The sequence below is a fragment of the Hypanus sabinus genome, chromosome 6 (genome assembly GCF_030144855.1).
Source record: "Hypanus sabinus isolate sHypSab1 chromosome 6, sHypSab1.hap1, whole genome shotgun sequence".
Taxonomy (NCBI): domain Eukaryota; kingdom Metazoa; phylum Chordata; class Chondrichthyes; order Myliobatiformes; family Dasyatidae; genus Hypanus; species Hypanus sabinus.
In genome coordinates, this window is record NC_082711.1 from 55,371,300 (window position 1) to 55,396,946 (window position 25,647).

General features: G+C 40.3%; 1 protein-coding gene across 1 annotated transcript in view; it reads left to right on the plus strand.

Annotated features, from left to right (window-relative positions):
* Positions 1 to 2,173: 2,173 nt before the first annotated feature.
* Positions 2,174 to 25,647, plus strand: part of LOC132395151 (alpha-2,8-sialyltransferase 8F-like) — an 87,990-nt gene continuing 64,516 nt past the window's right edge. The window contains exons 1-3 of the mRNA XM_059971450.1: positions 2,174 to 2,389; positions 3,234 to 3,400; positions 23,840 to 23,926. Of these exons, the coding sequence (XP_059827433.1) occupies positions 2,174 to 2,389; positions 3,234 to 3,400; positions 23,840 to 23,926 (470 nt within the window). The remainder of the gene's footprint in view (positions 2,390 to 3,233; positions 3,401 to 23,839; positions 23,927 to 25,647) is intronic.

Genomic DNA, 25,647 nt, shown 5'->3' on the forward strand with positions numbered 1-25,647 from the left:
AAAAGGAAAAGAGAAAGAGAAAACCCCAAATGCTTGCGTTCAGATGGTTAAAACACCACTGAAGAAGGAGGGGTCTGACTGAGCTCAAAAGAGACTCAAGAGTTTTATTTCAAATGGGTTTGTGTCTGTGACAGAGGGATCAACTCTAGTTCCAATGAGAATCTGGAGATATACTGAGCTTTTCAGTCACTGATATTAAAGAGTGTTTTGGAATTTGGTGCTGAGACGGAGACTGGTGAAGTGAATATTATCAAAGGTATTGGAAAGGGGACTGAGGCTGTGCCCTTGCATAAGATTATTTTGAAATGGCGACTTGGTATGCAGACCAGTCACAATAGGGGTACAATTTGAACTACTGCTAGACAATGTTGATGCCTTGCTCGGTAATGACCTTGCAGGTGGAGATGTTTACCCAGCAAATCAGCTAACGTGTAAGCCTGCTGCTGCTGAGGACCCACCCTTAGATGCTGATGTGTATCCCGCCTGCGCAGTAACTAGAAGCATATCGAAAAAGGCTGCAGATGCTAATGTTGATTTATCCAAGACTTTCTTACTGTCCCTATACCAACAGGACTTAGAGGGTAGTAAGGCTAAGGAGAGTAAGGAGGATCAGAAAGACTTGTCCTTATCAAGGAAGGAATTTACAGGAGAACAAAATAAAGATCCTGAAATTGTGGCTTTAAAAGAGAGAGCTCTCTCTGAGGATGAAATTCAGAACGAGTTGATGGGATATTACCTTAAAGACAGGGATTAATGAGGAAGTGGAGACCAGCCACTGTGCCTGCAAGTGAGGATTGGGCTATTCATATCAGGTAGTGGTTCATAAAGTTTACAGGGCTGAAGTTTTAAACTTGGCCCATAAGATGCCTTTATGTGGACATTTCAGAGTAAAGAAAACAGTGCCCAGGATTACGAGGGAATTTTATTGGCCTAACATGAGGAAATATATTGTCAATTACTGTAGAGGGTGTCATACATGCCAGGTGGTGGGCAAACCTAATCAAGCCATCCCAAAGCACCACTTCAGCCAATACCTTCTTTTGGTGAACCATTTTCTAGGGTCATAGTTAATTGTGTAGGCCCATTTCCAAAGACTGCAGCTGGTCATCAGTACTTGTTAACAATTATGTGTGCTGCATCTAGGGTCCCTGAAGCCGTGTCTTTCAGAAACACCCAGGCCAAGACTGTGGTAAAGGCACTCAGCAAGTTTTTCGCACTGGTAGGTTTACCTCAAGAAATTCAATCTGACCAGGGTAGTAATTTTACCTCAAGAACATTCCAGAACATAGTTTTTGAGCTGGGGGCTAAACAAATAGTGTCATCTCCTTACCACCCAGAGTCTCAAGGGGCTTTGGAGCGGTTTCATTCCACTTTAAAGACCATGATTAAAACCTACTGTTATGAGAATGACAGGGACTGGGATGAAGGGATACATTTATTACTTTGTGCCGTGAGAGACACTATTCAAGAATCCCTGGGGTTTAGTCCATTCAAACTCATTTTCCACCATAGGCCCAAAGGACCTTTGACCTTGCTCAGAGAGCAATTGTCTAATCCAAAAGTATGTGTCAGTGTGTTAGATTACATTTTGAAATTCCGGGATAGACTTAACAAGGCTTGTGACCTTGCCAAGAAGAATCTGCAAAACTCCCAAATTAGAATGAAACATTGGTTTGGTAAGAGAGCGAGGGAGCAGGTGTTCAAGGTTGGAAATAAAGTACTGATTCTGTTCCCCCTTCTGACCAAACCCCTCCAAGTACAATTTCATGAACCATACCGCATAATTAAGAAAATTGATTCGCTGAATTATGTTATTGAAACTCCCGACAGAGGGAAGGCAGCCCAATTAGTACAGATAAACATGCTGAAGCCTTATTATGACTCTGAGATGGTACCAATAAGTACTGTTACTAAAACAAATGGGGCTGTGGAATTCAATAATGAGGTGCCAAGATAATTTTGACAAACTGAATCAACAAGACTTGAGAATTCCACTATTTTGAAAGACCTCACTGATAAAGTCTGTCATTTAGAGCCTATACAGAGGGAACAATTGCAAGAACTAACTAGAAAGCATAAGGACTTATTTGCTGACATTCTGAGAGGGTGCACAGTTGCAGTGCATGATGTCATTATAAATTCAGTCTAGCCCATTAAACAGCATCCTTACAGAATGAACTTCGAGAAATGTAAAGGGGTAGAAAAGGAAATTGGCTACATGCTAGCAACTGGTATAATTAGGCAATCTACTTCAGACTGGGCATCGCCCTGCGTTCTCGTGCCCAAACCGAACGGTAGCATGAGATTCTGTACTGACTACAGGAAAATCAATGCAATAACCAAGACAGATGTTTATCCTATTCCGAGAGTGGATGACTGTATTGATAAGGTGGGAAAGGCTAAGTACCTCACAAAAATTGACTTGCTAAAAGGATATTGGTGTGTTCCTTTGACTGACAGGGCCAGAGAAATCTCAGCTTTTGTCACACCTTCAGGGCTGTATGAATATAATGTTTTACCCTTTGGGATGAAAAATGCTCCAGGAACATTTCAAAGAATGATCAATTCTGTGATTAGAGGTTTAGAAAACATAGGGGCTTATATTCATGATTTAGTGGTCTGGAATGACATGTGGGAAGAGCATATTGCAGCCACAGAAAAACTGTTTGAAAGGCTGTCCAAAGCCAATCTTACTGAGAACCTCACTAAAAGTGAGTTTGGCCATGCCACAGTTACATATCTGGGTTATGTAGTAGGCCAGGGTCAACTGGCTCCTATAAAGGCCAAGGTTCAAGCTGTTGCTGAGGTTCTGCTTCTGACTGACAAGAAAGCATTAAGAAGGTTTTTAGGAATGGTGGGGTATTACCGAAAGTTTTTTTAAGAACTTTGCAGATATCGCTCTTTACCTAACAAAACTCCTAGGGAAGAGTGAAAGATTTGTATGCAATGACCTTTGCCAGGAGGCATTTGGATATGTGAAAACCATACTGTGTTATCATCCTGTGCTCAAAGCACGGATTTTTTCCTAACCATTCTCTATAGCAACAAATGCTAGCGGTGAAGCTACTGGGGCAGTACTGTTACAGAAGGATGTGGATGACATTGAACATCCAGTAGCTTATTTCTCAAAGAAATTTAATGTGCACCAGAAAAATTATTCCACTGTTGAAAAGGAGTCGCTATCACTTATTCTGCCTTTACAACTTTTTAAGGTCTATGTTTGTCCTGTCCAGAGACCACTTGTGATTTATATGGATCAGAATCCATTGATATTTCTAACTAAAATGAAGGATAAGAATGGAAGGTTATTAAACTGGAGTCTGATATTGCAAGAAAATGACTTAAAAATCAAACATGTGAAAGGTACTGACAACGTTATAGCTGATAGTTTATCTGGATGGTAGGTTATTTTTGCTCTGTTATCTGATGATTATACTTGTATTATTTCAAACTTTGTAATCTACAGTTATACTAAAAAATTTTGCCTTCGTCAAAATTTTTTCCTAAAAGGAAGGGGGTGTGACGGATTCCTGAATTACCCATATGAACTGTGCTCTTGAAAAGAGAGAGGGAGTTGTTGTTCAGCACTAGACACTTTGTTATTAAGAAAGAGAGGTGAAGACTGCTCGGAGATGGTGTTATGGTTTCTCTGCAAGTATGTTTACATTTCTTGCCAGGACACTGTATTCTTACAGAGAGAGAAGGGAGGAGCAGCTTGATGGGCAGCTGGTGTTTAGCACGGTGAGATAAAGCTGATAGACCGACAGACACATGGTTTTGGACACTGAATGAGCTTTGTTGTGCCCACAGAAAAGGTGGGTTTTGGAGGATCGATCAGGCGGATTGATCAGTGGCTCTCGCAGTGTGAAAGGGAGTGACCGGTGGTGAGTTAAGCGTGTGACAAGCCCTTGCCTGATTTGATAAATCCACCATGGAAAAACGGTCTCCTTTGTTGTGGTCACAGTCGGTGACTTCTAAAGGATTTTGGAGGACAACGGGAAGATCAACGGCATCAGCTCAACTGAAGAATTAAACATCTCTCTCTCTCTCCATCACTACTCAATTCCATACCACAAACTGAACTGAACTTTACTCATCATTGTAAGACTGAATCTATTCACCCCAGGCTTGAAGAAGCTTGGTTTTCATATATTTCCACACTTATATATATAATCATTGCTAACCTGTTTAATATATCTGAATTTATATTACTGTATTGCGCAGTTACTAATAATACCCTTAGTTAGTAGCAATACCGGACTCCAAAATGTTTTCTATTTCTGCTGGTTATTTAAACCGTCATGGGGTACATGACAGTAGCAAACCTGAGGTTGCAACCCTCAAGGTCCTGTCCTTGAACTTTGTACCTAATTCCCTGAACCCTCTTTGCAGGGCCTCCTCCTTCTTCCTATCCACATCATCGGTCCCTGCATGGACCACAACATCTCGCTGCTCACCTTCCCTTTTGAGAATACGGAGAAGTCAATCCAAGATATCATGGACCCTGGCACCAGAGAGGCAACAGACCATCCAGGATTCACAATCTGTCCCACAGAAACTATTATCTGTCCCCCTAGCTATCGAAATCCCTCTCACTGCTGCTCTCCTCTTTACCCTCCTTCCCTTCTGAGCTGAGAGTCCAGTCTTAATGCCAGAGACACGACCACTGCAACTTGTCCCTGGTACGTCATCCCCAACAACAGTATCCAAAACGGTATACTTATTATTGATAGGAATGTCCACAGGTGAGCTCTGCTCTTCCTGTCTCTTCCCCTTCCCTCTCCTGACAGTCACCAGCTATCTGTCTCCTGACTTTTAGGGGTGACTATCTCCATGAAACCCCGTCTATATCTGCCTCTGCCTCATGAATGATCCAAAGTTCATCCATTTGCAGCTCCAGTTCCCTAACTTGGTTTGTTAGGAGCTGGATGCACCTTTTACATGTGTATTCATCCCGGACAATTGTGCTTGCCTTGACTTCCCACATATTGCAAACAGAGCACCTGACTTCCCTAAATGCTGCCTCCATTACCTACTTCTAAGTTAATTAGATTAATTAAAGGAGCTTACCCTGCCTTAACTCACTGGGAGCAAGTTCGTCCTCAGTCTCTGCTCGCTGAAGCCTCTTGAGCCAAAGCCTTCCTACTCTGTCTCCCACTCGCCTGCTCCTTTGATGCCCACTCCGTTAATCTGCTCGCATTTTAAACTCTCCCACTGTCTCACAGGCTGACCTCCATGCATTTGCGCAGTAGTGCCCTGTTCAAACTGCTGAAGAAATGATCTTCCCCCCTCAATCTGCTCGCTTTTTAAACTCTCCCACTGTCTCACAGGCTGACCTCCATGCATTTGCGCAGTAGTGCCCTGTTCAAACTGCTGAAGAAATGATCTTCCCCCCTCAATCTGCTCGCTTTTTAAACTCTCCCACTGTCTCACAGGATGACCTTCACGCGTTTGTGCAGTCCTGCCTCATTCAAATTGCTGAAGAAAACATTGCCCCAGTTGTATGAATTTGACAGTCTTTTAAGGTGATCAAGTGGTCTTTCCCTTGAAATACCACTATTGCTGGGCATGTGATTATGGGGGTATCTAAAAATTGTTTCCTGCATATGTTACAAACAGTGGTATAAAAACTCTGTATCTCCGTGCTTTACAGAGAGACCTCTGGTACAGGCCCCTGTGTGTGCCCAAGGAGGGCTCTCTCTAGTAGCGAGATACTAAATAAAAAGCTTTTGCTTTATCCTCCGTAGTGCTGTGTGTTCTTGCATCGGGAAATGTGTAATAATTAGAAGTAAGATCCCAATATATGGAAATTTACCTTTTAAATTAGTTAATGACTCTTTTGTTTATTTAGGGATCAAAATCACAAAAAACCATAAAGATTTATTTAGGTTTAATTTTTTACCCTTAATTGATCAGATTAAAGGCTTGTTTACTAAGTGGTCACCATTATCTTTATCTCTAATAGGGGGAGGGGTTAAGGGGAGGGGGTATGGGTTATATACATTGTTTTTTTTTTCATACTTTGTAATCATTTAAAAATGCAATAAAAAATTATTAAAAAAAAAAAAAAAAAAGATGGTTATTTTACCTAAGTTTTTATATATTTTTCAAGCGGTACCAATTTTTATTCCAAAATCTTTTTTTACTAATGTTGATTCAAAAATTTCCTTATATATATGGCAGAATAAAAATCCTAGGTTAGGTAAAACATATTTACAGAAGACAAAGAAGGAAGGCGGGATAGCATTACCTAATTTCAGATTTTATTATTGGGCAGTTAATATTAGATATTTGTTATGTTGGTTGAAAGATTGGGGTGGATCTTTTGGCCCTCATTAGGTGAGTTTAGAAATTAAATCTGTATCAGGTTATGCTCTGGGTTCTATTTCAGGGACTTCTCTCCCTTTTGCTCTCTCTAAATTGCCAAAACGAATTGACAACCCGATAGTTAAACATACTTTACGTATATGGTTTCAATTTCGGAAATTTTTCACGTTGACTCAATTCATTTTAAATAGTCCTATTGTATTTAATTGCTTTTCCACCCTTCCATTATAGATCAAGCTTATTCGGCTTGGAAAACTAAGGGATTGCTAAGATTTTCTGATTTATTTTTGGACAATTGTTTTATGTCTTTTGAGCAATTATCCAACAAATATAACTTCCCTAGATTTCATTTTTTTAGATATTTACAGATTAGACATTTTTTAAGTTCTGTACTCCCTACGTTTCCAAATTTTGTGCCTTCAGATATTTTGGAGAGTTTGTTTGAATTAGACCCTTTTCAAAAAGAGCTTATTTCAAAACTTTATAATATAATTATGAAGATACGTTCAGAGCCCCTTTATAAAAGGATTGGGAAAGAGAGCTTAACCTTATTATTCCTAGTGAGAATTGGGATAGAATTCTTCAATTAGTTAATACATCATCGATATGTGCCAAACATTCATTAATACAATTTAAGGTTGTACATAGGGCCCATATGTCCAAGGATAAATTAGCTCATTTTTACTCTTATATAAATCCTATTTGTGATAGATGTCAATCTGAAATCGCGTCTCTAATTCATATGTTTTGGTCATGTCCGCTTTTGAAAAAATATTGGAAAGATATTTTTGATATTATCTCTGCGGTTTTGAATATTGATTTACAACCTCATCCTATTACCGCAATTTTTGGTTTACCAATGTTAGACTCACTGCATTTATCTTCTTCAGCCCGTCGAATGATTGCATTTCTAACTCTGATGGCTAGAAGATCTATATTGTTGAATTGGAAGGAAATTAACCCTCCCACTGTATTTAATTGGTTCTCTCAAACTATGTTATGTTTAAATTTAGAAAAAATTAGAAGTGGTGTTTTTGATACTTCTATTAAATTTGAAAAGATATGGAGACCATTTATTCAATATTTTCATATGATGTAATATGACCCCGTTCCCAGTTCATTTGACTTTCCAGCTTTTAGCTTATCTACGTTGAGAGGACCGGAAGTGACGGCATTGATGATTATTTATTCTTGTGAGATATTATAAACAGCCCTTTTTTTTCTCCCAATGTTTCTTCTTTTTTCTTCTTTTTTTCACTTCTTTTTTCTTCTTTTTTTCACTTCTTTTTTCTTCTTTATTAGTCATTAGATTAGTAGATTAGTTAATTTTGCATTAAATATATATTTTTTCTTTTTTCTGTTTTTTAATATCATATATTAGGAAATATCTAGACTTACCATGTTCATACATATACTGTATGCTTTATGTCTTGGTAAACCCATTTATACTGTAACTATTGTTTATGTATTTTTTTCATCTGTAATGGAATTTGTATGTTTGTATTTTTTTATTAATATATCATTTGCATTTTGTCCACATTATTAATAATAATAAAAGGATTGAGAAAGAAAGAAAGAAGTAAGGTTTAACAATTTTGGTGAGCCAGCCAGGAGTCCAAAATGAGGCAGGCCCATGAGACGGTGTTAGCGATCGGCTCGGTGACAATGACCTGAAATGGTTGGGTCCACAAGGTAAGATTTACCTGGATCTCTCCCATTAGTTGTCCATCTTGATGACCCTTTCATCTATGGCTAATCCTCTGATGGACTCCTGAAGAACCATTAAGGTTACCTGAGTACTATGGTAAGAATGGTGGGCTTGAGTATTCACCCTGGTATAAGAAGAGTGGGCTTGAGTTTTTGCCCTGGTGTAAGAAGAGTTAGAGGATTCACTCCAGTATAAATACATTTTGAAGTAAGCTTATGCTAATTTGCCTTTCTCAGACACCCTGCCTTAGACCATTTGTTAAGAGGGATAATCCCCCATGCAAAGGTCAGGACCCTGAAGTGGGTGCAGAGAGACACAGCATGAAATTAATGGATCAAAGGAAAATGGGTCCTTGATAAGTCAGGACCAGATACACACTTGTTCAAAATTTATAATGAGAATCCTTGGGACCAGAATGATCTTCGTAAATTATCTACCTCATTAAATAAGAGACTGGGAAGTGGAATGTGGCCATTGGGGGGAGTTGGGATGTGGAAAAATGCATTAAAGCAGAAGAGGCAATGTAGAAATGAAATTCAGGGGAAAATGGAAAATTTTAATGTCAACATGGAGAAAAACGGCCGAGGAATTAATCAATAAGTCTAGACAAAGTACTCGGGAACACAATGCACGTAGAAGAGGGATTAGTTTATGTGACAAGGAAGACAAAACTAAGCCATGGGAAGTGTTGAAGTATCAGTATGAAGACCTTGATAAAGGACAGAAAAGGAGAAAATACAATTAAGTTGGTCAGTAAAACCATTGAAAATCTTTTCTTTCTACTTTTGTCAGTTAAATGAAGGTTCACATGAATTAACATATCACAGATTTTTGTTTTTATTTCATTTTGGAAAATATCCCAACTTTTCTGGAAATGGGGTTTGTATGTTATGTTTTGTGAACTGAGTTATGCTTACTTGTCACATACTTCCTGCTATATGGTTTTGCGAAAATTAAAATAGTGCTCTTTGTCTTGTAAGCTAGTTCCATAAATTATTAGACAAAGGTTCGATATATTTTGTTTCCAAATATGTAGAATTACAGTTAGAAAAATGAGGAATTATCTCATTGCGCACATTGTCCTGGCTGTCTGAATTTGACTGCCTTTTAAGGTGATCAAGTGGTCTTTGCCTCGAAATACCACTGTTGCTGGGCATGTGATTATGGAGGTAGCTAAAAAAATTGTTTCCTGAGTACGTGAGAAAAATTGGGATAAAAACTCTGTATCTCCGTGCTCTGCAGAGAGACCTCCGGTACAGGCCTCTGTGTGTGCCCAAGGAGGGCTCTCTCTAGTAGTGAGCTACTAAGTAAAAAGCTGTTGCTTTACCCTCCGTAGTTCTATTTGTTCTTGTATCGGGTAACGGGTAATAATTAGAACAGATGTGGAGAAGTTACCTCCCAGGTCTCTTTCAGATCTCTTCTCTTATGCCTGTGCTCTTTAGGTTTGTGTTGTGGTAGTTATTAGGTTAATCCTATGCACGTGATTAGCCATGGGATAAGTTCATATACTGCACAAGTAGCATTATCAATAAAGTTCATTTGAAAAGACTGTGTGCTGCTGGCATTCTCGTATGCTCTGCACTCTCTCTTGTTAATGAACACAACAGTTTGAACTCCCCAATGCTGGGACAACATCTATGGCCATCCACCTTATTTATTTATTTAACGATACAGGCGGAGTAGGTCCTTCAAGCTATGTCACCCAGCAACCACCAATTCAACCCAAGCCAAATCACAGGACAATTAACGTACTAACTGTTATGGCTTTAGATTGTGGGAGAAAACCAGAGCAGCTGGAGAAAACCCATGCATTCCAAGAGGAGGATGTATCGCTCCTTACTTATGGTGTCAGAATTGAACTCTGAACTCTGACACCCAAGCAGTAATAGTGTTGAACTAACTGCTACGCCACTGTAGCACCCCAATAAAAATTATCCATATCCCTCATAATTTCATAACATTTCTAAGGCTACTGCTCATTCCCTTACACTCCAAGGAACAGAAACCCATTATGGACAACCTCTCACTGTAACTCTGGTCCTCTGGTCCAGGCAACCTCGTCATAAATCTCTACAGATATATCATGGAGAGCATTCTAACTGACTACATCTCATATGGTATGGGGGAGGGGTGGGGTGGGGTGCTGGCTAATGCACAGGATTGAAAAAAGCTGCAGAGGGTTGTAAAGTAGTTAGCTCCATCATGGTCTCTAGCCTCCGTTGTATCCAGGACATCTTAAAGGCAGCAAAAAGGCAGCACCCATCGTTAAAGACCTTCATCACCTAGGTTACGCCTTGTTCTCTTTGCCAACATCAGGAAGGGGGTACAGAAAGCTGAAGGCACACACCCAATGACTCAAGAACAGCTTCTTCCCCTCTGCATCCGATTTCTGAATGGACATTGAACCCATGAACTCCACATGCTGTTTAATTTCTATTTTGCATAGCTTATTTAACTATTTAATATACTTACTATAATTCACATTCTCCTTATTATTATACATTGATTGTACTGATGCCGCAAAGATAAGAAATTTCACGGAAGATGCCGGTGATCTTAAATCTGATTCTGATTCTGAAATCTCGTCTGTACCCTCCAGCTTTACAATGTTCTTCCTCCAAAAGAATGGACCAAAACTTTTCACAATACTCCGCGTAACCTCAGCAAGGACTGATCTAACTGCAACATAATGTCCCCCACTCTTAAGCTTGCTGTCTTGACGGAATAAAGCCGTCTTGTCTATTTGTGCAGCCACTTTGATTCTCTTTCCTACTCGACACTGCCCTGCCATTTACTGTCAAGGTTCTACCATGATTTAACTGTCCAAAATGCATCAGCTCACACTTATTTAGATAAAAATCCATTTGCCATTCCGTAGTTGTCCTGGGGGAGCGTTTGCTACTGCCGTTCAGGAGGATTTAAACTAATGTGGCAGGGGGATGGGAACAAGTGCAGAGAGACAGAGGGGTGTAAAATGAGGGTAGAAGCAAAAAGTAGTAAGGTGAAAAGTAAAAGTGGCAGGCAGGCAAATCCAGGGCGTGCTAATCTTAAAGCTTGCTAATTGATCAAATCTCTTTGCAATACATTGTAACCTGCTTACACAATCGATGTAAGGTTTTCGAATGAACAACCCGTACGCGCGTACAATTGAAGGCTTTGTAGGATGTGGCTGGAACCACTCGCTGAAATACACTCGGTGAATTTCCTTGTTTTCAAACTATCACTATCGTGGAACGCGAGCGAAGTGTTATTGGCGTCTAGAAAATCACCAGCGCAAACTTGGGTTTAGAATCTCTTTCTGAGACATTTGAAAGATTAACCATGCAAAATATATTATGTTTCATTATTCTACTAGTTTTCCTATTTTGCATCTGGTACATTTCCTGGATAGGACGAGAGAAGACTAACTACTTAAGGTACGAATACCAATGCGAAGATTTTATTGCTGTTGAAAGCCTCATGTGAATAGTTTGAAAGTAAAATCCAATACATAAATACACTTAAATAATTTGGCTTGACGGTTCTATGTTTCTCTACGAGGTAGTTGTTCGAGTGACTCTCGGTTGGGTATTGGGTAGGTCATGACAGCTGAGATCGGCCCCGCGGTTTGTTCATCCTGCAGCATGTGGGAAATCAGGGATACTTCCAGTGTCCCTGACGACTATGTGTGCAGGAAGTGTGTCCATCTGCAGCTTCTGGCAGACCGCATTGAGCATCTGGAGCTGCGATTGGGTTCATACTGGAGCATCCGCGATGCTAAGAAAGTTGTGAATAGCACGTTCAGTGAGTTGGCCACACCGCAGGTAAAGGCTACACAGGTAGAAAGGGAAGGGGTAGCCACTAGACAGTGTAGCAGTAGGCAGGTAGTGCAGGAGTCCCCTGAGGTCATCTCCCTCCTAAACAGATATACTGTTTTGGATACTGTTGGGAGAGATGTCTCATCAGGGGAAGGCAGCAGCAGCCGAGTTCATTGTACCATGGGTGGCTCTGTGGCACAGGAGGGAAGGAAAAGGCGTGGGAGAGCTGTAGTGATAGGGGATTCGATTGTAAGGGGAATAGATAGTTTCTGTGGCCGCAAACGAGACTCCCGGATTGTATGTTGCCTCCCTGGTGCAAGGGTCAAGGATGTCTCTGAGCGGCTACAGGACATTCTGGAGCGGGAGGGTGAACAGCCAGTGATCGTGGTGCATATATGTACCAACGATATAGGTAAAAAAACGGGATGAGGTCCTACAAGGTGAATTTAGGGAGTTAGGAGATAAACTAAAAAGTAGCACCACAAAGGTAATAATCTCTGGATTACTACCAGTGCCACGTATTTCAGATGAATACGTGGCTTGAAAAATGGTGCAAGGGTGTGGGATTCAAATTTCTGGGGAATTGGAACCAGTTCTGGGGGAGGTGCGACCGGTATAAACAGGACAGTCTGCACCTGGGCTGGACTGGAACCAATGTCCTACGGGGAGCGTTTGCTACTGCTGTTCAGGAGAAGTTAAACTAACGTAGCAGGGGGATGGGAACAAGTGCAGAGAGACAGAGGGGTGTAAAATGAGGGTAGAAGCAAAAAGTAGTAAGGTGAAAAGTAAAAGTGGCAGGCAGGCAAATCCAGGCCTGACAGCACATACCCCATTCTCCAATTATGGCTCCTTCAGAAATGTTGTTGATGACAAAGGAATCCTTTTTGGTGTTTATTGTTGATGTACTGGTCGGGGCTAAAGCCTACAAACAAGAGGTTGGATATGATAAAAGTAGTTGTTGGAGCTGCAGAGTGATTCCTCAATATGAAACAGGTTTTACTGGAAAAATTACATGAGTATATGACAGACAAATAATCACTGAATATTTCCCAGTTGTTGGGGTCAGAGAGTAGGGATGAGCTTTATGTGGATGAAGAGGCTGATAATTAGTATTTGGATGTTTTAAATATTACAATGGAATGCAAGAAGTTTAATTGCAAATGGTCAAGAATTAAAAAGATTTGTTGGAACTTTTAAAGATAAGCCTGATTTGATCTGTACACAGGAGATATGGGTAAAGCCTCATTTAGATTTTGTGATCTGTGGATATGATAGATAGAGAGCTGATAGATGGGTGAATATGGTGGAGGGTTTGCAACTTTCATAAAGACAGGACTTCAGTTTAGAAGACTTGATATTAAATCTAACCTTGAAATTGTGGCTGTAGAGATTTGGAGCTCTTGTGGTCAAACAACTTTGATTAACTTTTATAATCCATGTAATATGATGTTACCAGATTTTCATGAAATTATGAGTAAGGTAAAATCCCCAGTAATCTGGCTTGGAGATCTCAATGCCCATAATCCTATATGGTGTAGTAAAAGTAAAGATAGTAATGGAGCAGTAGTAGAGGAGTTTCTAGATAAATACAACATGGTATTACTAAATGATGAAAGGCCTACAAGATTTAATATTGTAAAGAATATTTGTAGTCACTTAGACTTATCAATCCCTTACTCAAGCTTAGCCAGGGTTGGGAAATGAGATGTTATGGATAGATACACACTAGGAAGTGATCACTATCCTATATTATGTAGATTTGGTAGAAATTTGTTAGAAGTTGAGAACAGGGCTGCTAGGTATGATTTTTCAATGGCCTGTTGGGATGAATACCAGGAGAAAGCTGTGGATATAATAGAAGTGACAGATAGGGAGGGCTCCATGGATGGTTGGAATGAATCCCTCTGTTCTAGAATACATAACGTTGCTCAGTTGACTATTCCTTAGGCTCGAGCATTAGCTCCATGGTGGAATACAAATTGTGATATAGCAGTAAGAAACAGAAATAGAGCTTACAGGAAATTAAAGTACCCAGTGTTAGATAATGTTATGGAGTATAAAAAGGAAAGAGCAGTAGCAAGGCGAGTAATTAAAACTGCAAAGAGAGATAGTTGGAGAAGATTTTATGGAACCCTGGGCCCTGAGACACCTATAAAGCAGCTATGGATTAACATTTACAGAATGTCAGGGATATATAGAAAACCATCCAACCCAGCATTGTTGTAACCAACAAGGAAAAGGCTGATCTTAAGCCTTTTGTACATGCTTTAATATTTACTTGACATTTCTTCCTCTTTTCCAGATTGTACCATCATCTGCAAAAAGGCTGATATGTTTGTACAGGTGCTCCAAGCATTACACAGTTCTGGAGAGCCAGGTGATTTGAGAAATGAAATTATGTTTAAAAAAAAGTTGGAAATTGGACAGGAGTTTGGATGATAATTGCTCCATAAATTTGTTTATCTTCCTTCAAGAATTGCAGGAAGCTCTCCAATCAGGTTTAAACAATTCTCCTGGTAGGGATGGACTGTGTTATGAATTGCTTAAGCATTTGTATTACTAGAAATGCTAGCTTTGTTTATTTCAGTGTTGAAAGAAGGAAAATTACCAGTTGAATGGAAGCATGTGGTTCCAGTCTTAAAGCCAGTTAAAGACGTGTCTAGTCCTAGTTCGTATTGGCCTGTAGCTTTAATGTCAGTGCTTTGTAAAACTATGGAATGAAGGGTCACCAACATACTTGTATACTTTTTAGAAGATAAGGGCATTTTGCTGCCTATCAAAATGGTTTTAGAACTGGAAGACCAGTAATTCAATCTGTTGCCCTTTTAGAGCATGATATTAAAAAAGTGTTTCAAAATAGAGAATTATTGGTAAGTGAGATATTGAAAGAGCATATGACTCACTTATGGAAGGATGGTTTATTAATTAAACTCTATGATGCGGGAATTAGAGGTGGAATGTTTATTTGGATCAAAGATTGTCTTAAGGAAAGGGCAATTCAAGTAAAATTAGGCAGGACAAGCTCCAAGTCAGTTAAAATAGGTAATGGTACCCCTCAAGGAAGCATCATTAGTCCAGTTCTTTTCAATGTCATGATAAACAATATCTTTAATCAGGTAGGGACAGGATTTGGCAAATCTTTGTTTGAAGACGATGGTGCAATCTGGCAAAGAGGTAGAAGTGTCAAATGTATATTAAAGCAGGTACAAAAGGCTTTAAGATAAGTTGAAAACTGGACAAACAAACGGGGTTTCAGGATTTCTGCTTCTAAGTCCAAATATATGATTTTTGGCTTTACAGGAAAGATTCCTGATTGTGAATTTTGTCTATATGATTCTCCATTAGAAAAAAGTCAAGGTATTCAAGTTTTTAGGTGTCTGGTTTGATGAAAGACTTACTTGGAGGGTTCATATAGATAAAACAATTGGAAAATGTGAGAAAATTTTAAATGTTATGAGAAGTATTGCTGGATGTGACAGGGGAGTTGTCAGGAAACTATGTATTTAATATATCGAGCTATGATTAGATCAGTTATTGATTATGGTTGTATTGCTTATGGTTCCGCTGCTACAGCAGTGCTTGAAAAATTAGACTCTGTGCAGTCCAAAGCACCTAGACTCTCACGTGGAGCTTTTAGAACAAAGTCAGTCCCTCCATTATGTGTGGAGATGGGAGAAGCACCTCACAATTTAAGATGAGTTAAGTTGGGCCTGCAGTATTGGGCAAAACTAGATGGCTTCAATCACAGCTGCCCATCAAAATGTCTTTTGCTGGAGACATCAGAGCGCCAAAGTAAAATTAAAAGATAACCATTTTTAGATTTGGTTAATATCTGGGTAGTAAAATTGAAACTATTTGAGGAAGACATAGCTGACCAAATTTGCTTGCCACCCATTCAGTTTTGGCTTTTGCCAGAACCAGTAGTAGACGTATTCCTCCTTTTTCAGCTTCAAGGAAGCAGAGCAATTTCAACAGCGTTGATCATAAATGAATATTTAAATAATAAATAGGAATCTTATCTGAAGATTTTTACTGATGGCTCGGTGGACCCAGAGAGCTGTATGGCAGGATTTGGGATGTACGTGTCTCAACTTGGAGTTGAGATTGGTCATTGGGTTTCAGATGGTGTTTCTGTCTTTGCAACAGAATTATTAGCAATCCTCTGGGCCTTATGGTGGATAGAAGACTCTCTACCATGCAGGGTTATCATCTGTTCAGATTCTGCTGCTGCCTTAGAGGCTACAAAAGGGAATAAATCAAAAGCTCATCCTGACATAGTTATTGAGATTCTCTTAGTTTTGCTTAGAGTAGGGAAGGTGGGTTGTGAAGTCAGATTTACATGGATACCTGGGCATGCTGGGGTGGAAGGAAATGAAATTGGGATGGCATTGCAAAGTCTTCCTTACAGAGCAGGCAAGTAGGAACTAGAGTACCCCTAGGCAGAGCAGAATTGGGAAGTAGGATAAAAATGTGTATAGAAGAAGTGGCAGGAGGATTGGAAAATGAAATAAAGTTATGGCATTTATTTTCTAGTCAGCCACTAGTGAAAAAGGTCTCAGTTTGTTACTCTATAAATCAACAATACTTAGGTTATTAACAATAACCTATTAATTATTAACAATAATTAACAATACTTAGGTTGGGGCATTATGGGCTAAACTATTATTTAAAGATAATAGGAAAATATCCTACTGGATTATGTGACTGTGGTGGTCCAGACACAATTCAGAATGTTTTGCTGAGTTGTAATCGATATAAAATTGGAAAAAGCTTGTTGTCCAAGGGGCTGTCTGACATAAATGTATTTAGTTTTTCTATTAAAACTTTGTTTGGCCTCCAACAGAACCACCATCTGATTGAAGAGTTTATTATTCACTTTCTTCGTGCGACTAGTTCATATTTGAGAATTTAAGTTTCTTGAAATTCTGTAATTAATTATACATCCTGTGGAGGGCAATAATATGCCTAGAAGCATCTAAACTGGTGGAAATAGAAGAAAAGGAAGAAGGCTGATTGGTCGTTGTAACTTGTACCGTAAATAGGCTAGGATTAAATCGGGGATTGCTGGAAGGTGTGGCTTGAAGTGTCTATTCCATGCAGTATCTCAATAAAGTTGCGCTACACGGGGTGCAGGCTGGTTGACGGCCTGCCCCTGCATTCCTAGTGCTGAGAGCTATTTATTGTTCTTGTTTTAAAATTCTTCTGTGGGATTATAGTGGGATGTTCAAGTTCATTTAATATTACATTTTAGCTTGGGTTGTACAGTTATTTACATGTGTGTTTGTGGGTCACCTTGGCTGTAACCGGGGTGTGTAATTATAACTTCCCCTGTCTGTATCTGACTGAGTGGGCTCTCTCCCTGGGTCTGAGTGGTTGGTGTGTTCTTTTGTTTGTTGCAATAGCAATGGTCTGTTAGATGCAGATCATTTTATTTACCATGGGAATTCCCCACTGTCCTTATAGTCAGTGTCTACATTCACCCCAGCACTAATGCTAAGGAGGTGCTCTGTGACCTGTATGGGGCTATCAGTGAAATACAGAACACACACCCTGATGGACTGTTTATTGTCGCTGGAGATTTTGACCACACAAACCCAGTCACTGCTCCCCAGATTCCCTCAGACCGTGGACTTGGCAATGAGAGGGGAGAGCGCCTTGGACCATGTTTACACAAACATCCCTGACGCATACTGGGCGGAGCCTGCCTCCACCTCGGTTACTCAGATCACATCTCTGTTATGCAAATCCCAGCATAAAGACTGCTGGTCAGTCACTCCAGACCAGTTCAGAAGCAGGTGAAAACCTGGCCAGCAGGAGCCATCTCTGCTCTTCAAGACTGCTTTCAGCACATTGACTGGTACACGTTCAGGGAGGCTGCAACCGATGATGTCTCCACCAACTGAGAGGAGTACACAGCATCAGTAACTAACTACATCAGCAAGTGCATTGATGATGTCACTGTGTCCAAGACCATTACTACACGTGCTAACCAGAAGCCATGGGTGACTGCGGAGGTGTGTGCGCTGCTGAAGACCTGTGACTCCGCCTTCAGAGCAGGTGACAAGGCAGCTCTAACAACAGCAAGAGCCAAACTGTCCCAGGCCATCAGAGAGGCAAAGCGTGCACACGCCCAGCGAATCCAGAGCTACTTCCAGGACAGCGGCAACACGCAGCCCACGTGGAAGGGCATTCAGGACATCACCAACCATAGGACAACATCACCCTGACTGTGCGGGAGATGCCTCCCTCTCAGATGCACTGGAAAACATCTACACTGGTTTTGAGGCGGAAAATGACGTGGCGGCAAGGAAGTCCACCCCTCCTCCAAATGACCAGGTGCTGTGTCTCACAATGGCCGATGGGAGGAGAACCCTGTGCAGGGTCAACCCACGGAAGGCTGCTGGACCAAACAATATTTCTGGCAGAGTGCTTAGGGGATGTGTAGACCAGCTAGCTGATGTTCTCACTGACATCTTCAACATCTCCCTGAGCAGCGCTGTCGTTCCAACGTGCTTCAAGGCCACCATCATTGTCCCCATGCCGAAGAAGTCTTCAGTGTTCTGCCTTAATGATTGCCGTCCTGTTGCACTCACCTCCATCATCATGAAGTGTTTAGAGAGGCTCGTCATGAGGCACATCAAGACCCTGCTGCCCCCCTCACCGGACTCCCTGCAGTTCACATACCGTCCCAACCATTCAACAGATGACGCCATTGCCATCACCCTCCACCTGGTCCTAACCCACCAGGACAAAAAAGACATGTACATTCGAATGCTGTTCATAGACTTCAATTCAGCATTCAACACAATCATTCCTCAGAAACTGATTGGAAAGCTGAGCCTATTGGGCCTGAACACCTCCCTCTGCAACTGGATCCTAGACTTCCTGACTGGGAGACCTCAGTCAGTCCGGATCGGGAGCAGCATCTCCAACACCATCACACTAAGCACGGGGGCTCCCCAGGGCTGAGTGCTCAGTCCACTGCTGTTCACTCTGCTGACCCATGACTGTGCTGCAACACACAGCTCAGAACATTTCATCAAGTTCGCCGATGATAAGACCGTGAAATGTCCCATCAGCACGAATGACGAGTCAGCGTACAGAGAGGAGATGCAGCGGCTAACAGATTGGTGTAAAGCCAGCAACCTGTCTCTGAATGTGAAAAAAACAAAAGAGATGGTTGCTGACTTTAGGAGGGCATGGAGCAACCATTCTCCGCTGAACATCGACAGCTCCTCGGTAGAGATCGTTAAGAGCAACAAATTTCTTGGTGTTCACCTGGTCCCTCAACAACAGCTCCATAGCAAAGAAAGCCCAGCAGCATCTCTACTTTCCGCAAAGACTGAGGAAAGTCCATTTCCCAGCCCCTATCCTGACCATATTCTACAAAGGTTGTATTAAGAGCTTCTGAGCAGCTGCATCACTGCCTGGTTCGGAAATTGCACCATCTCGGATTGAAAGTCCCTGCAGCGGATAGTGAGGTCAGCTGAGAACATCACTGGGGACTCTCTTCCCACCATTACAGACATTTACACCATACCCTGCATTGGCATAGCAAACAGCATTATGAAGGATCCCATGCACCCCTCATAGAAATTTTTCTCCTTCTACCATCTGGGAAAAGGCACCGAAGCATTCAGGCTCTCACAACCAGACTATGTAACAGTTTCTTCCCTCCAGCCATCAGACTCCTTAATGACTAGAGTCTGGAATGACACCAACTTACTGCCCTCCACTGTGCCTATTATCTTGTTTATTATTTATGTAATGCCTGCACTGTTTTGTGCACTTTATGCAGACCTGGGTAGATCTGTAGTCTAGAATAGTTTCTTTGTGATGTTTTACGTAGTTCAGTATAGTTTTTGTACTGTTTCATTTAGCACCATGGTCCTGAAAAACATTGTGGTGTTTCTACTGTGTACTGTACCGGCAGTTATGGTTAAAATGACAATAAAATGTGACTTGACTAAATCCAACAGTTTTGAATGAGCTTCTCTCATTTGTCACCATGGACCAAATGTTTGCCATTATAATAACATTATTAAACATAAGGAATATACACCACTGAACTTAAATGAGATATCCACCCAGAGAAATGAAGACGATTTTTAAAAAAAGTTAACCAATGGAAGTGGATGACGCTCCTTGGCAGACCCACGGTCTCAGCAGACTAGATGTCCACAAGGAAACAACTAATGCTTGAAAGCCTGGAACATTAAGCATTCAGTCCTGAACCTCTTTTAATTAAGACTATAAAATGGTCGAAACATCATAGTTCCCCATGCTGATCCATGCTCAATCTCCTATATCCTCAATAGAAATAAACTCACTTCGGCCTTTCTATCCTATCTTAAAGCCTGTCTGTCCTTCCTTACAGACTGAATCAAATGTTGTTCCATATGAGTTACGGTAAGTACCTATTATTCAGTAGAGCTGAATTGATATCTTATCCTATGATGTTCAGGATTTGCATAATCATGTCTAGACATTCTTAAGCATAAATGAGCAACAGATGAGCTGAGGCAGGGGCATATGTGGCGAAGATGAGATGGCAATAACATAGAAATGCAATGCAATAATAGCATCATTGTTAATTTACTAGTCTATTATTCAATACCTTGGACAACTAAAGCAGCAATCCATGTTTTCACCTGGAAAACTAGTTCCTTTATAAATATTGCAAAACGAATTTAGAGTTTTACTCAGTATAATTGCAGTAAGATTCAACATTAATGTCTATAATAATGCAGAATATAATCCTAAAAGCTCTGCAAGTAGGTGTTTCATTGCTTGACTCTTTATCTTTATTTTACTTAACTGTATTTTTTGTAGAATCGCAAAACAGACAAGAAAGCATCAACAGAAACCTATTTCACCAGAGTGTATGGAACTGAGCAAAATCCTTACTCTTAAACCAAACAGGTAACAGTTCTTTTTCTGTAAGATTTTTTATCTTTACTAATTATACAAAATAAGCCATTATGTTGCAAAGGGGTGAAACAAGCTTTTGGTTTATTGATAGCACTCTCAGGTCAGGTGAGGTTTGAGTACTCCTCGGGAATTCAGATAGAATGATCAGGATTGAAATCCAGTTACGCACAGAGTCTAATGTCTTAGGATGATAGGATGACCTAACACGGAGCTGTAATCTGGTTACGAAAACCCCCAGTGTAATAGCTGAGAGAAGCAATGGTATGGCTCACGATCTGGATAGAGTGTACAAGTCAGAATGTGGCCAAAGCAAGGCTTTGGGAGTTGGGATAAAGGGCAGGAGGCATTAGATTCAATAACAATTTATCTATTTCACATCACATGGAATTCCCAGAGGAGTTGATTAAGGATAATCAGTATGGCTTTGTGCATGGGAAATCATGTCTCACATATTTGATTTAGTTGTTTGTTTTTGTTGAAGTAACCAAGAAGGAGGATAAGGGCAGTGAAATAAATGTAGTCCACATGGACTTTAGGAAGGGGTTGTTAAAGTTCTGCATGGTAGACTGCTATGTGAAGTAGATCACATGGAATCCAAGGGGAGCTGTCCAAATGGATACACAGTTGCCTTGATGGGAGGTACCCTGGGTGATGATAGTAGATAGTTATTGAATTGGAGGCTCATGCCATTCCACAGCTGTCAGTGCTAGGCCTATTACTATTTGTTATTCAGTAGCTGTGATTTAGATCAGAACGTACAAGGCATGCTGAATAAGATTTCAGATGACACTAAAGCTGATGGAGTTATTGACAGTGAAGATAGTTATTAGGTATACAGAGCTACTGATCAGCTAGGTGAGTGAGCTGAGGAATGGGAAAAGGAGTTTGATTGATAAGCATGTGGACTTGTCCTTGGAAAGATAGATCAAGTTAGGGCATTCACAGTCAACAGTTGGGCCCTGAAGAGCATAATTGAACTGAGGCAACTAGGAATACAAGTATGTGGTTCCCTGAAAGTAATCAGTTTAGATACCATTGAAATAAACTCAAAGACATTGCTCAGTGGGACCCCATGTAAGTTTGTTCTCGATGCTCTTGTTGCTATTGTTCATCACTCATTTTTGAGTAACACCATGATAACTAGTCTATAATATTGTGATGTGTACTGAGATGGCCAATATAGGCTTGAAAGTTTCTTTCACACAGATGACCAAAGTGCATGAATGCTGGAGGAACTCAGCATCTATGGAAGGGAAAAATATTTGACCCTTCATCAAAATTGAAACATTGACTGCTTATTCCTCTTCCTAGATGCTGCCTGACCTGCTGAGTTGGTCCAGCATGTTGTGTGTGTTGCTCAAGATTTCTAGCATCTGCAGAATCATTTGTCTTGCAGTTCCCGGCATCAGTTTTGAAGCTTTTTAGGGAGTCTTTGAAATACATTTTTCTGTCAACTACTTCTGCCCTCAGTAAGCTCTACATAAAGTAGCTGATCATAATTGTCTGACAACTCTGCACAGTTAGAACAAGGAAGAATATCACAGTTGCAATAACTTGACATCAGTTGGGCCCCACAGCCATACATTATTTGGAGACAGTCACCACTTTGTGAGAGTCAATATTCTCACTATGATCTGCATACTTATTAACTGGCTGTTAATTTCCCCCTTCTATACAACAATACAGCTACCCTACACTGCAGATATTTAGGACTTTATTCCCTAGAATGTAGAAGATTGAGAGGAGATTTGTTAGAGGTATGCAAAATTATAGACAGAGTAAATTCCACCAGGCTTTATCCACTGGGGTTAGGTGAGACTACAGCTAGTGGCCATGTGTTAAGGGTAAAAGGTGAAATGTTCAAGGAGAACATGAGGGAAAACTTCTTCACTCAGACGGTGGTGAGAGTGTGGAATGAACTGGCAGCACAAGTGGTACATTTCAGCATTTAAGTGAAATTTTAACAGGTGCATGGATGGGAGGGCTGTGGAAGGCCATTCAGCTGTAAGTCAATGGGATTGATGGTTTGACATGAACTAAATGCGTCAAAGGCTTATTTCTGTGGTGTGGAGTTTTATGACACTATGACTCTATAACAATCATGCAAGGTGGTGTTTTCTAGAATCGGTTCATGTTGTGTGAGTTATAAGTTGTAATGCAGCAAATATTGAAGAAATTCCTGTTCTTCTGTCTTCTAAAATCCAGCTGCTTACTAGCATGAGGCAACTCACTTACAATAAAACCAGACTGTAAAAATGAGCGAGGGCTGCAGACCGAGATATGTTGCTGGAGATCAGAGGAGGATGGCCAGCAGAAAGGAAAATGAGCCCGTGTGTAACATGTACACATGTGGAAATCAGCTTAAATAACACTTAAAAATATATTCTATAGAAATATATGCATTATAACAAAAGGAATGAAAAACATTTAAGTTAAAGATCACATTGCTGCTAAAAATACATTTTTGAATATGTACTGCCTGAATTCTTCTTAAATAGCAACTGAACACAGATAACTCTAATATATTGCAAATGATCTGCCAGTAACCATGCATGAGTTTTTGAGAAGGATGCAATTCAATTAATAGGACCTCTCAGCACATATTCTTGGAGTCCACTAGATCGTAGCACTTGATCACGGACAGCTATTTCAATGGGAAATCTGGCAGGATTAAATGGCAGTGCAATTCTGAGGGCTATGTGGCCTACTCTTGCTAATATTTTCCGATGTTTCGTGTGTTTTGAGCAGATGCTAAGGTGTGTTTGACTGAGTTTAACGATCTTTTTGGTTTATATGATAGTAACGTCAAGATGCAATCAAAGCAACACTTTGTAAAGCTGCTAGGGGTGAGCCAGGACAGATACCAATGAAACTCCTCCACCACTTCTGGGCAAAGGAGCATTCATCAGGAGGTAAATGGCAAGCCTGTCCATATCACAGACTACATGGCAGCTTGCATTCATGGAAAATGCATGTTAAAATCCATCCTTTGGGATATACCTTGTATACTGAATTTTAAATAATGCATGGGTTTTCCTTAATACTTACCTCTTCATTATTTGATTTATGATCTTAGGTTAACTGAAGATGATTTTATCAAACTGTTCAAGAAAGTTCAGAATTGCGGATGGATGAAAAATTCTATGGAGCACAGAAAGATCCGGTAATTTTTTAGTGTTAAAGATCGGCATTTTTTTAAAGAACTATAGTAATGTTGATACTTAGAGTTTGATCATGAAAAAACTATTGTTAAGGAATAGTAACAATATGCTTCAGAAACATCATGCCAGGAGGCCAGTTCCCTTGAGTTTGAGGTTTCCATTAGCTGTGCTGTTTAACCAGGTTTTTCACTGGAGGGGTTATCCATAAAAGTGCTGATCTTTTCATTTCTAAACATCAAGGTATCAAGGAAGGTGCCTCTAAGCAATTTCTTATTTTAGTTTGTAGGGTGCAGTGAGTAGAGTGCCCCAGAAAATAGTTCCTGGCCCTGTTATTTATGATTTGGATGATGAGGCAAATCATGAGGTATCCTGGTTGCTGATGATACAAAAATAAGATAGAAAAGCTTGGTGTAATCAGCTTGCCATGACCCTACAACGGACTACAGATAGAGTGGACAAAAACTTGGCAAACAAAATTCATTGTGGGGAATTGTGAGGTTGTGTACTTCAGAAGGATAAACGGAAAGGGAGATTATGATCTGAATGGAAAGTGATGACAAATGAGAAGTTCGGTTTTGCAAAATTGGCTAAGCTGGGAGTGACTGTGCCATGTCCAAATTTAGCCCCAGTCCAATGTAAAATGGTTCATCTTATTTTATTCTTGCATTTTTTACATAGCATTTTTGGTACAACTAAATAGCTTGTATGATGCATAAGGTGGCCGTTAGGCCTATTGGGTCTGGGCTATCTCCTTGCGGAAAATAACATCATTGGTCACACTGCCTGTCATCTTATAGCTGTAGCATAAGATAGCTCCTCTCACATGTACAGCGACTCTTCTGATACTGTTTCTCATTTACTTGTGTGAAAGAGAAATGTATAGAAGTCTGTTAACATTGCAGAACACATATGGGATGTGGGAAAAAGTTGTAACAAGGGCAGAATCAAATCTGTGACCCTAGCACTGTGAGGCCGCAGTACTAACTACTGCCCTGCCATGCCTAGAGAAAGCTATGGCTCAGTCTGCAGGAACTCTTTGGCCAGATTGGGAAAGGATGGCAGGATTCCTCACCTAAAATGGGTTTCAGTAGGATTTTAACAACAGCCCAACAGTTCTGTGGCTGTCATTATTAACGCCTAGTTTTGTTCTTTAAATTCCAGATTATTTAACTGCTTATGTGTATATTCAACAGCTACTGCAAGATTTTAATAGGACTTTATTTGTACAAGATTATCAACCTAAACTTTGCACCTCCGAATTATCCATGGAATCCAGGAAGTTTACACAGGAATCACACTGGGAAAAGTAAAGAGATAAATCAGGCACTGGGTTGCAAAATTTACTTACTGTACTCCTGATTCATCAGTAGTATCATTTACATCTGTTGACAAGACCAACACTTATATGGCCTAGAAAATAATCTGTGAAATCTGATCATTGTTGTCATGTGAGAAAAATACCAGCTTTTGTGTAGAGCAATATGAAATTAACTAAGAAAATCAGATGTGACAAGAGATTAGGAAGGTATTTTGCATGTAAGCCTTCTTGGTGAAAAATTTTGAGTATCAATTGAAGCAGTTACCCTAATACTGACTAACACTTCCTGAGTACAAAACATCTTGACGGGTGGAATTTGTTAGCTGTGTCCAAGAGTTTCTGACACAATATACAAGCAAGCCAATGAGAGGAGAGTCTATACTGAATCTAATACTCGGCAGTGAA